The sequence below is a fragment of the Temnothorax nylanderi genome, unplaced genomic scaffold (assembly GCF_030848795.1).
Source record: "Temnothorax nylanderi isolate EJ_2023f unplaced genomic scaffold, tnyl_v1.0 TNYL_tig0009_pilon, whole genome shotgun sequence".
NCBI lineage: Eukaryota > Metazoa > Arthropoda > Insecta > Hymenoptera > Formicidae > Temnothorax > Temnothorax nylanderi.
The window spans coordinates 131,640-145,424 of record NW_027249071.1 but is presented as its reverse complement, the minus strand read 5'-3'; the positions used below and the strand labels follow the sequence as shown (position 1 = coordinate 145,424).

At 43.2% G+C, this 13,785-nt stretch overlaps 1 protein-coding gene across 1 annotated transcript in view; it reads right to left on the bottom strand.

Annotated features, from left to right (window-relative positions):
- The window catches only part of Cdi (center divider), a 32,884-nt gene extending 19,975 nt beyond the window's left edge, over positions 1-12,909 (bottom strand). The window contains exons 1-2 of the mRNA XM_071725310.1: positions 11,984-12,909; positions 5,900-8,045 (exon numbers count right to left, since the gene is read on the bottom strand). Coding sequence (XP_071581411.1) covers positions 5,900-7,204 — 1,305 coding nt within the window. The 5' untranslated portion in view covers positions 7,205-8,045; positions 11,984-12,909. The remainder of the gene's footprint in view (positions 1-5,899; positions 8,046-11,983) is intronic.
- Positions 12,910-13,785: the final 876 nt, after the last annotated feature.

Genomic DNA, 13,785 nt, shown 5'->3' with positions numbered 1-13,785 from the left:
TTTCTCGGCGAGCAAGTGGGAGAGTTTATTTTGTTTCAAGTATATTTGATAAAAATATCTTACGGTAAATAATTACAGAAATAAACGCCGAGCTTGGAAAATTCTAGCCGGACGTTGAAAGCAGAGAGTCACACGGGATTCACACATGGAACGGATGCGATTCTTATTCATAGAAATAGATAAGTCCTAATTTCGTGATGATGATTACTGTCTTTTTTCCATCAAGTGGCCGAGCGCAGAATGAGAGCCGTAATTGAGCACGTAACGAACGGTGATATCGAGGAGAGGCCTCTCGGTGAAGGGAAATTCTATCGAGTCTGCGGGCGACCCGCATCAAAGGATTTAAGCCAGCAGGAAGGATGGGAACGCGTGTAGGTGGAATGAAAACGGCGGAGAACAAACGAGAGGAAGAGAGGCTTGCTCCTCCTCCTCGCGGGCTGCTGAGAACATCTCGCAAGACTCTTGTTTCTCTCAACAGGCCTCGTTCGAGCGAGGAGGCGCACCACCTCGTTTCCTCGCAACAACGACAGTTTCGCAATGGACGGTCGGGTCGGTCGGTTGCGTAATGCGCAATTGCTCGCGAGACGATCCCCCGGGGGCCGAAATGCGCCGCGCGATAAGCGACGTCGACGGAATGCGCACTTCGGATGCACCTTATGCAATATTCATGCGAGGCATCGCGGTTAATGGGAAAAGATAAGGCAGGCGGACCGTTCGTTTCACAGAATTGCGTCCTTCGATGCGACACGAAACTTCGAACGGTCACACGCCGTAATCCACAATACGGCTTTGTGTTGCAAATTGGCCTGCTGACCGATCGGCAAAAGGTCGTACGCGCCTGTACGATATTTCGCGTTTTATACACGGAATATCTCGTTTCTACCGAGTCAACAGTCCTAATAATAGAATTTTTTAAGTTGTAAGATATAAATAAAAAGTTTTTCGCCCACGAAGCTTCAAAGACGCAAATAGAGTAAGCTTTTAATCTTGGCACAATTTCAATTTACAACTTAAACAAAATTTAAATGCGAGATTTGGTTACCAAGATATTTCCAAGATACGTTGGAAAAAATTTAAAGCTGTAACAAAGCTCATTCAATTTTTTCACTAAAAAAAAGATCGACTCTAAATATCCATTTAAAGGATATGTTATTAATAAAATAACGGTTTCCACATATAATGTCTATATGCTGCCTAAAGAGAAACAACAATCTTCTTATATATTGTAAAGCCAAAATTAAAGTCAGAAATGTCAGAATTACATTTGGCAACATTTAGAATGGTGTAACGTGCATTCTACAAATTAATCTGGATAAGAAGTGTTGATATAATATCTGTAAGCTACTCTACCAAGTAAACTTGGCTCGATATTCGGCTGAAAAGACTCAACTGACTTGTTATTCATCGTGATACACGCATTATGATTCGTCGCGATACACGAAGACACGACTACGCATATGGAAGCTCGTCGCGCGGTTTAAAAATAGATCCCCAGCATCTTTCGGTTGATCCTTTCCTCCTATCTTGTTTTAATCCTTCGTGAATTTCGCGCTATGAAGAGACTCGCTTCTCAATTTTCTTGTAAGTTGGAATAATTTCGAAGCAATAAGTTAATCAAAATAATCAAAATAAATCTGTGCTTGAGAAGCGGAAGCGATTTAAAAATTAGATTATTCGTTATCTATATTGTGGTCGATAAAATAAGTTCAACAAGTGCAGCATTTACTGTCGTTTATCGTTGTTTATCGGCGGCTTATCACCGGCCTTTCTGGCGATCGTTATAATGTGCAATTTTTGTCAATGCCAACTTATCACTCGTCCTCCTTTTATTGTTCGAATTTTGCAATCGAAGAGTTTGCACAAGAAAAGAATAAAAAAATTGTATCCTCTTCATTAATTTATCGATATTGATCTATAATGTTAAATTAAAATATCCCAAATAAATTTCCATTATCAATACAGTAAACTTTTAATAGATGTATTTTATACTCATTTAAAATAGTATACCGTGAATGTTAATGCTAGCTGTCAACGTCTAAATGTGATCATATAAGAGACACGCGATTAATCAAATGTCCGCAAAGTTTAAAAGTTTCAAGAATTTGAAGATGAAAACTGATTCACTTAACCTTCACTCATTTACAACAATTTGTCCGTGAGAACAACAGTAACGATCATCATTACGCGACTTTTGACGCTACTCCAAACTCTCCAGTTTCATCATTCTTAGAGCGAGAAATCGCGGAATCTTGCACGAAGCGGCAGCTTAATCGATCAACTTGAACAAGCGAAGATTGAGACGTAGATATATGTAGGTACTACATTGCTATGCATATCTAGTACCTGTAGTTTTGGATAAATAACGGTACCGAATATTCTATTGAGATTCGCATACAGGCAGTGCAGTATATTGTATACGTGAATAAATGATGGTCTAAACCTTTAAATATGTCGTGCCTCATTTCCCTGAAACCTTTCCCGAATTCTATTTTCACCGATGTCTTATATTTTATTTACACAGAGAACACACTTGATTCCCCCTTCTATCTCAGGTTTCTTATATCTGTAAATCTATATATAGAAGAAAATCTCTAAGTATAACCCCTTCATTTTCCGCCAATTTCACAAATTCTAATTCTGATTTTGGCGATAATCCTACGTTTAAGCTTGGGATCAAACGAACTGTTCGAACGCGGATTTTGTAAGTAAGTTGGTTCGCGGTTGGTGATTAAAGAGCATGCGACCGCATGCTCGGCTAGAAAATTGATGTACTTGCTCAAAACTCTTGGCACGGCAATTGCGCTATCGTGCCAAGAATGCACGACCTCTGGGCCCCTCTGACCCTAACTCAGCTGCGATTAACTTTCGAAATTTTTCGAAATGTTTCGGTTTTATTATCATTATAATAATTTTCTTTCGAGACTCGTAATTTACCCTTTTTACAAATTTCTCGTTATGTAAAATAGATCTCAACAAAAAACTTATAATCCAGATAAAAAGAAGATATAAAATAAATAAATATATAGTTCTTTTTCTGTACGTTATTTTGATTAACAAAATCATGAAATTTAATAATTTACTTAATTTTTACTTTATTATAAATTAATTATTATTTTGTCATATTGTAAGATTACTTATTAGGATTTAAATTTCATAACATTTAATAAGTTGATTAAGTATTTAACTGATACGAAATATTTCAAGAAGGTATGCCACTCTTATCAAATTTTGTTTGTTTAGCTTGAAATTATTACATGATGTCTACCAAAATTTATGCATGTCACTTGACAATATAATAAATCGCGAGCAATTATATCAATAGAATTATATGACAGCCTCTTACTCACCCAATCATTAGTCATCCTTCCGATTAATAATATTAGTCACATTCGAAAGGAGATTGCAAGTAGAATTTGACCTACGGCACAAACGACAGGATCGATTCTGTCCGCGATAACATCGAGAAGCACGAGTTTATTTTTAAACGAGGGTCTCGCTAATGCGCTCAAGCAGAGGTGCGCTATCCAACATCTGGCGGAACAGAAAAATATTATCCTTGCCGGAGGCAACGAAGGAAAGACGAGAGAAAGAGCACGTTGAAATTATTCCGCGGAGCTCGAAATTGAAGCTCGTAAGAGTGAGGTGGAATCATTTGGTTGTTACAATTAATTTAGTCCGATTTAATGACTCTCGGATAAAAATAAAATAAAAATGCCCAATTTTGTAAAAAAGTCACTCGTGACGGGAAGTGTCCAAAGGGCTGCGTAATCGCGCCAAGTCCGAGGTTTGCACACCGCTGCGCCGGAGGAATCACCGTAGTCACTACGGAGCGTGCTCAATTTCCTGTTGACCTATTTATAACGCGCCTATCCACGCCGGAGAAGCCGCGGCATACTTCTCAAGGTCCCGGATCGGCTCGGCTGACTTGTGGTGTAGGTAGGTAGGTAGGCAGGCAGTCCAGCGCAGCCGTCACCTCGACGCGACGGGCGCATCTGCCGCAATCGCCGGCAAATGCGCAAAATTGCAGCCTGCACGGAATGAATATCGTGGAACTGGAGCAGCTTTCCGGCCACTTTTACCACTTGCACGCGGTGAAGTTAGATCGATAAAGAGAAGGAGGGACAGAGAGAGAGAGAGACGCGTGCATAAATCTCCTCGCGAGACGCAGAATGCGGCGCGTCGCGCGACTCGACAAGCGAATTTCGATCGATTTCCGCAAAATTGCTACACGACTCTATCTCGCATCAACATGCCCGTCTCGTCGATTCATCGTTACGATAATAGCGCGATAGATAAAGCGATATAATTTATTTACGTCCATTTCGTGCTTACGAGACTTCCGCTTGCTAATTCTAATTGCCACTCTCTAGTTGCGCATCTGTTACCTCTACATTTATATCGTACACCTCGTTCAAGATTTATTTCGAGAATGTAATTTTTTCATGTAACTTTCATAACTTTCATTTAAGATACATGTAACTGTCTTAAACTCGATAAAAATGTTTTTCAAACGTTTCTTATTCCCGCAACATCCTAAATAAACCAATTGAGAAATCTATTTATTGAAGCAGGTAATTTTTATAGAATCCTGATATCAGTCAAGAAAAATGAAGTCAAGGCTGAGTCCCTACAAATAATTACGTGCTTCTGCTCGCTGCAAATAAACACAATGATTTACGTAAGCTACTGTGACAGTATTCTTAAGTCGCAACGTCGCTTCTGCGTTCGCAAACGTAAATGTCACTGTATGTACAGTGACCATGAAATTTTATAGAAAAGTGCGTTATAGCAAGTGGGCTGCACTTCGTCCAAATAGTCCGGTCCGCTCAAAATATTTTCAGTTGTCAAGAGATCTCGTCGGTTTAACTTGGAACGGTTTAACGTAGAACCGCTATCTTGCCAATGAAAAATTCCCACCCAAGTGGTTTCCTACTTTTTGTGGCAGCAATTGGTGTAGAATTTCGTAACGCGAAGACAGGTAATAAGTGGATTGTTTTTGTTTTTGTATCTTCTATTTACCCTGAGGTTTTGCGCAAAATATTTACCAACACTTTATTTTCTCCTTTCGCTATTTATGCGGTAAAAGTTATCTTTATCGTGTTAGCTTCGTGGAGTAATATATCGCTCAAATGACTCAGAATCACCGACTCGCGAATGAAAAATACCCTCCTCCGCAGCTTCCACCGTTTCGCGAGTAATCGATAGAGAATTTAATGGCTTAAGAAACCAAGGAAAAGGCGGATCTCTCTCCTCTGACAAGTTGTACAGAAAGCGGGGGGGTTTTAATGCGGCAAACGTTCCCGGAAAACCGCGCCGGGACAAAAAAAAACCGTTTTCTGATCGCTTGTTACCGACGAGTAACCGCGTGATTACGAGTGGAATTAATTTTACGAGGCTACGCGTTCGTGCCGGCGGGCAGGCGTATCTAATCTCTCCATCGAGATATTAATCTACAAAGATAGCGCATTCCATACAGCCCGAGATACGGGCGAGCGTCCGTTTCGAATTCGCGATTGTTGTTTACGAACAATGGCGCGAGAATTAAGAGGGAGCACATTGCCATACGAGAGAAAAACTTTCTAACGAGCCTCCTCTAACGCGATCAAGTATCGCGAAATCTGATAGCGTCCTTGATTGGTGAACGGCATTGATTGATTTTCGTTCTACCATTCAATGAAGTAAAAATCGCTTATTATATTAATTATTTAATTTTAAACAACGTACTTATTATATTCGAGATATTATAATATGTTTTGTACGTGAGATTCATTCGCAGGAACATTTTGTCGATAGCGTATCCAAACTGCGTTTAATATATTTCTTTTGCAAATCGATCCCTAATTCCTCCACCTTCTGGACTATCTTATCATAATTCTTTCAATAAAATATATCGTCTTACCTTGTAAACCTCCGAGAAGAAGCCCGCGCCGATCTTCTCCATGTAGAAGTCGTCCAGGCGGTTCAGCGAGGCGACGGCGTGCCTGAGCGCCTGACAGGACGCCCCGGTGCGCCTCTTCGAACTCGAGTCCTGAAACGTCTCACCCGAGCACACCGTCAATCCGTGCACCGCACCACTTTCCGCCATCTCCGTAGGCCGCCAAAGAGAATCGCGACACTTCTCCTTGAGATCCTTGTAGTTTCTCGGCGAGGTGGACGACTGCAGTTCCGTGGGAAGATTCTGCGGCAGGCAGGACACGCAGCTCTGCTGCACCTCGTTGCTGACCCTCCTCAACGTCCAGTCTCTGGATGGCGTCAAAGTGGTGAAGTCGTTGTCGCAGTTGTCATCCTCGCAGGATGCGACGGCGGTCGCGGAATCGCCGGCGCCGTCTTTGACGTCGATTATCTTCGGAACCGCCGGCTTCTGATGCGCGTGCAACGACTGCTCGTTCACGACCGGCACATTAGACATCGCGCCATTCGACATCGCGAAGTAATTCGCGCACGTGTCCGTCAGGAGGTCCTCGTTACTGGACCTTTTCCCGCCCGGCAGCGACGTGTGGTGGATCGTCTCGGAAGATCTCGCGGAAGACAACTTGGCAGCGACCGTAGCCGCGGGGGCGTATCCCTGCAAGCACTTGGACTGCTGCTCGTTACACGTCTGATGCGGCTCCTTGCCGCTCGGAGGCTCTCGATTAACGGCAACAATCTTCTTCGCGGTTTTCGCATAGTCTCTCGTACACGACTCGACGTTAAAATTTCTCCCGGTCGACGTAGACTGCGGTCGTCGCGATCTACCGACGCCGGTCTTGGAATAATTCGAGCAGTTCTGACCGGGACACTTCTGCATCGCGTTGGCGTGACTCCTGCCAACTTGCGACGAGCCTTCCTTGGGTGAACACTTGGCCGGGGTCTTGGTACAAGCGGATGCGCAGGTTGTCGTCGTTTCGTCAGTCCTGCAGGGCCTAGGCGGCTCGATCGCGACGAAAGTGGCGTCCGTCAAACTGGCGGGCGGCTGCAGGGAGTTGCTGGGAGCCTCGGAGACCACGGTGGGCGAATCGTCGGAATCGTTGTCCTTCATCGGTCGCCAAGGTCTCACCTTGTCGTCGGCGCTCACTGTCGGCGTCTCCTCCACCGAGAAGCACGGCAGACAGGATGCCGTGCCCGTCGTCGCCGGCCTGATGCACGACGACTTGGCTGACGCCTGGCCGCCGTTATTATTAGGCGGACCCGGCGTGTTCGACGGCGGCGGCACTTTCCCGAACATCTTCGCCGTTATTGCGACGAGGCGATCGCGCAAGCTGACGACGCGAGACGACGACGGTAGCAGCGGCCCTGCGTGCGCCGCATCACAAGCGGCCGGCTCGATGACGCGCCTCTCGACAGTCGTCACGGCGTCGTTCTGCCGTATCCCCGCGACAAGCGAAGTCTTTGTAAGCTGCTTCAACTACAAATGAACGCGGTAACGATCCCACGAAGCTTTCGAATGCGTTCAGGCGATGACAGCGATAACAAGGCACCTTCGTTTTGTTTTTGCAATGTGCAGCTTTGCCTTCGAATGCGATTCGGATTAACGTGAATGTCAATGAATTGCGTTCGCGACTTGGTCAAGGAACATTCTCGGAGCACTCGATATCGTAGTGTCTTGATCGATGGAGGAGTCGAGCCTCCTTTCTTTCTTCGTATTTCGTGCTTCAAGAGAAATTCAAGGAAGTCGAGGATTCTTCTGCTTCGCCGGTCAAGGGTATTGGAATTCGTAGGAAGACATAGGTATCTCGGAGCAAGACAACGGCAAAAATCGTGTCATATATGTTTCTGGTACAGACGTGGAAGACATTCGTCTTCGACGAACAGATGGGAAGGCAAAGGAAGCGGAGACGAAGACGCAGGTTCGCGATCGACGCTGGTTTGTTTCCTTTTTGGCAGTGGCGTCACGCGTCGAAAATCACAGTCGGTAGGTCATAGACAGACGTTATCCCCGTAGGGCGGCCCAGGATAACGTCACAGATTCGAAACGAAGCGTAGGAAGAGCGCGGTACCACCGGAACTTGGCACGGTTCTCCCCTCGTCGCCAGCGGACGACTCCTCGTGGGCTGACTCAGATCTTCCTGAAATAAAGTTGCACCCGACAGGTGATCGACGAGTGTCAAAAATTGCGACGAACGTTGATGTAACGGGAAGGACGTACATACGCAGCGTTTGGGAACACACATTCCTGAATGTCTAGAAAATGTTCTTTGCGACGTTACGAGGGTATCTTGCAGACGTCTTTGACTTTTAAGACGCAATTAAGACTTTAGAAACCATCGGTACTTTTAAGATAGTTTTTAAAGCTTTTTATTTTCAACACTACTTCTTCAAAAGACCACTCTTTAACATTTTTTAGATGCTTAATATGAAAGATTTTCTTTTCTGACTTGTCAGAAAGTCGCGTAAACAAAACAAAATCTTCGAATCCTTTTAAACTACTATGCAGGAAAGTTAATTTAATTTAAATAATGGTTTCATAATTATATACGATCGTTCCTCATATGTAATAATAATTTATAACTTTTTATATTTTATAAAAAATAAATTAGTAAAATTAGGTCTGTAATGATACAAATAGTTCACTTTTTGTGTGAAAATAATTACTTTAAATTTTAGAACGCTTAAGTTAACGATTGCAATGACAATTTTAATATATGTAATTAAATAAGGACCAAACATCGTCGACCAGGTACGTAAAAAATGTAAAATTTTTTTACTTCTATCATTAATAACATTAGAGAAACAGTGCGAAGTAAGGGCCATCTATTAGCGCATAATAGCTCTTTGAAACTCGTGTAATACATTCAGAATATTTCATTTAATCACAGTTTTATTTAATGACAAAAAGATTACACTGAGGCAAGATGCCTCAGACCGTGTCTGATCTCCGAAGTGGTAACGGGTTTCCGCAATTTGGAGGCATCGTGACGCAGCACGCGCGCGTCTCTAAAAGCTATAAATCACGAATAACTAAAATCGATTTTCCCCTCGTCCAGCAAATAATCACATTTTCACACGTAACGAACATCGCGTAAATTGCCGTCGTAAATTGACATATTTTCTCCGTATTTTTGCGGATATATCTCAGACCTGTCGGAGAAATCGCGAGTAACGGGAGAAGCGAACTATAAGCTGGTTATAATAAACTGTTTTTCATTTATTAAGCAAATTACAGCGCGCATTTTGTAGCGATAACGAGCAGAATATGTCAACTTCTCGTGCGTCAGGAGAGATAAATGTTTTTGTGCCGAAGACGTTTTCAATAAAAAAAAAAAAAAAAAAAAAAATTGGATTCATGAATTCAAATATTATTGAATCGCATGCAAGAGGCTTGGAGATTTCTATAATATCGTTGGAAATCTTGGGATTGTAAACGCAGACCGAATAAAGTGAACAAAATTTCGAAATATATCTGCTGAAATATCCTTCTTATGTAAATCTCAGCGATCATAAGAACGTAGAAATTGTTTTCTTTTTGCGCCCACACCGGTAACGCTGCAATTGGTTTTTACACATTCGCGTCAGTGACACTCAAGGACGATTTTTCGCACCGGATTAATCGTACTTTAAGAAACCATTATTTAAAATTACTCGTAGTTTTCTAACGATTTAAATAATAAAAAAAAGCAATTTTAAAAGCATAATTAAACTTTTAAAGGAGAATTCGATAGTGTATTTGATAAATAAGTTTGAATATTTTTTTCGAAAACTTATATAGTTCCTCCTCTATTGAAGTCAAACTAAACGCTGCAGTTTTCGGTTTTTTAGAAGTTAATAACTACGGTGAATCATATTGTATTGATCGGTAATCATAAAATATATTACATATCGAGGTTTATTTAAAGTTATCTGGAGAACAAATTTTCTCATTTCCGTTTCTAGAATACGATTTGCCGCGAATACTCCGCATGTTATATTATACATTGTGCGACCGCAACACAAATCAGGAAATTTTCCTTTTACCCGACGGCCGAAGTCAATTTCGCACAATGCGCTAGCCTGATAGTCAAGTGTTCGATAAGGCCGAATGCGCTACACTTACGTGACACGTTTTTACCGCATTGTCACATTGCACGATTACGACACAGTATACATATATATATGTACGCGGAGTATATCGCCATCCACGTGATGCGTTCGTATCGACTCGCGGCCAATACTCGGCTGAGCAAACGTATACAGGTGTAATCATTTTAGGACGCGACAAAGACGGCGCAATTTGCGAACGACGTCGCTGTAAAAGCAGTTCTTCACGATTCGCGAACATTAAGTAGCTTTAATGAGCGACGAAAATAGCGGTTTCGTGGATATTTGCGACGCGTTTTAATCAACCAGAAAATCACAAACTCTCGTCAAAAAAAGCCGTATACGCTCGAAGACGCAAATCGTTAATTTTAATTATTATTGAAAAAATTATTGTTGATCATCCTTGTCGCTTACTTCTTTAGTACCTTCGTCGTTACCTCATACACCGTTGTTATTACGTAGCTTCAATTTCACGCTTGACATTGTACGACGTCGATGTAAATAACTGTGCGACATCGGTATTAATATCGATATTAATTTTGTAACATCTTGTGCTGTATAATAAATCTCGAAACGTGCAACGACCCGCGCGATTATTAATTCAGAATATTATATCGTATCAGCAAAATCTTTGCGGCCAGTTTATACCGCACAACTTTCTGTATTAGTCTAAAACGATTCGTGAACTCTATGGAAATAAATGCGATTTATTACAGCTTCCGCGATATGATACATTCATAGTGACTGTAATACCGTAAAAAATGTAACATATGTAAGGAAAATTATGTCACTGTTGCAGCCGACATTTTAATTAATTTGTAATCATAATTAAATTGTCATTATACACCGGGAGAAGAGTGTCAATCTTTTCTCGACGAAAACGCTCAGTCATTTCCGTACAATTAGCGACGGAAGACAATCACGCTCTTATCACGAGGTAAGCTTCGGGAATGTTAAACGATAACAAAATCATATTCTCCAATTAACTTGAAATGGACTCTGAAATATCATTTCAACCCGAGGCCCAGATAGGAAGATGCACTAACGAGTGATGTAGAAAGTTGGAAAGTTACGACGGATGAAGGAAATCAGCGGAAACGTCCAGAGATACGTCAATAACGTTTCCACCGTTTCACGGGGAAGATTAGACCAGGAATAAGCTCCGTTTTCGATACGTCGAAACACGCCTAGAGGGGAAAATAGATTGGAGGCGTCGCTGTCGCGCAGACTAACGTCCATTTCTACACCAATGCTGATCAACTCTAATCTCGATTTAACTTACCTTTCATCTTTTTCTAGTTCTAAGAATTAAAAAAAAAAAAGATAAAAGGTAAGGTCCTGCGCATTAATAAATATTAAATATTAGGCGAGTCGGAATTAGAAATAATAATTAAACGTAACGCACAATGGAAAAGAACAAAATATAAGATATAAATTTAGGAATATCCCTACGTTTACATATCCTGATATTTAATATTTGTTCTTATTCCTAATATGTGCTCCATTGTGCGCAGGGTCTTAAACCAAGATCAAAGTCAATCTACATTGGTAGAAATGAACATAAGGCGAATAAATCCTTTGTAGCCAGATTTTTTTGTTAAAAAAAAAAGAGATAATTACGCAATCGTGAAATGGGACAAACCCTGATCAGATCGTTGAAAAACATGTAAAAATATAAATCGGTATGTGCATGGAAAAAGAAAGAAAACGTTAAATCAAAACTTATATACTCAAATTAACGCGTCATTGTTGGTGTATACGCAACAATCTATAATCTTCTGACAAGAATTTCAACTTTCTTTCTGATATTCTTGAACTGAATGTAAAATGACTTCATCAAGCAAGTTTTTCTTCGTTTAATCTCATTTCAAGATTTCCGTTGAAACTAAAGATATTTTCAAATCAAGAATCCTTTCTTTTTTTTCCCTATGTGGCTTCCAAATCGCATGACGTTAATAACAGTTTTAGAGGGAGATCGGCGGGTACTTACGGTGCATCGGGTTTTGGCGGACGTCGTCGTCGCTCGCGGGGACTGCCCGACGAGTCTCCCCCCCGGTATCTCTCTTCGATATTCCGGGATGGAAAGTCTCGGCGACGCTGACAGCTCTCGCGGCGTCGTCTCGCGTCGCACGCGCGTACACACGCACTCGCGACGCCCGCGAGGACGCTTTTAGACGGCCTTGAACCACGTGAGGAAGAATTCGGGGGTCCGCCTGGCCGCGGCCCTACCGGACGACGCTCCTTCCCCTCGCAGACTCACGATTCTCTCGCCTTCCTTCGGCCGGACGAGTCGAAACGTTTTCCTCTCACTCGCGCACGCTGTCACTCGACGTGTTTACCATCACTCGACGGCGAGAGGCGAGCGAAAGAGCGAAGGAGAGAGGAAGAAAGAGAGCCCGCCCGACGCGCCGTTGCGTTCATCGACGCGTCTCGCGAACGGACGGACGATCAGGTAGTAGACGCGGGACGGGGGGGGGGGGCGAAGAGGAGGAGGGCCGGAAGCGCGCCGTCGCGGATTTTCGGACGGGTCGCTGACACTCTCGACACGGGTCACGCGCCCCGGGTAAACAGACGGAGGGAAAGAGAGAGAGAGAGAGAGACGTGAGACGGGGGAAGGTGGAGGGGTAAAGCACAACACACCGAGGGTGTACCGAGGTATGCGGTGTCGCTCGTTTTTAAATCGCCGCCGGTGCGGGGAGAAAAGTCACGCGCGAAATCGCGCCGCGCCGAAACGTGTAAGCCTCACCGCCGCGATCCGCTCTCTCGCAACGCGCGCGCGAGATCTCGTGGGCTCGCGACCCACCGACGGACGCAGCTTCCCGACGCAACGCACAGCTACTCGCGACGGGCATCCGCACACTCACTGACAACGCCAGAGACGGCAGCCATTACGGGAATGAGTCGTCTCGCTCGCGGCGGATGCGCGAACGCCACCGCTCGGCGAGAGCCCGAGTCCGAGCCGTTTTCCCCCTCCCACTGCCCGCCGTCAGCTCGACTGCTCGTCCCCCCACCACTCGGATTCCGCGATCGATCCGTCGCGTCGATCGAGTGCGGCGGAAGCGCGCCGTTTTCAAATTTTGAATATCCTCAGAAGAGACGCGTGAAAATAGACTTGTGTACGCGTGGCTTGAAATTTCTAAAAATTTCTGCACGTAAAACGAGATAAATATGTATTGGGCGTTGAAGAAAGAGAAAGCGAAGATTCTAAATGCAAAAAGTACGAGCAAGACGAATGGACATAAAGGCCTGTTCTTTTTTAGCTGAACTTTTTGCCACGGTACAGCTTTCCTCTTTTTCTTTTCACGTTGGAGAGAAAAAGAGAAAAGATGAACCGCGCAAAAGGTTCAGCTAAAAAGAACGGGCCTAATTGCGTTTCGCGCCTTTCGCTCGTGCCGCGCTAAAATATAAAACATTAAAATGCATTTTAAGGGAAAAAAAGAAGAAGTTTATTTGACAAAATCGGATCTTTGGCTTCCAACGCCTGTATATATACATTTCCCTTTCGTGAATTTTGCCGCCGACGTCGTGGTCTTTAATTCGTAGATCGTATTCCATTTCCGTTGTATTTCGTCGTTTCTATCGAAGCAAATTCAAACCGACGCATTTAAATCGCCTACTTTTCGTGAAGAAGCGCAACCGATGAACTTCACCGATCGTCACTTAATTGTTCGCTTCACGGAACGACACACACACGGCGTGGGAATCGGGATAGGAGAAACTGTATCACTCTCTCGCGATCTCAAAATATATTGCGGGATGCGCGTTAAAACTAATTTATGGGAATTTCTATTC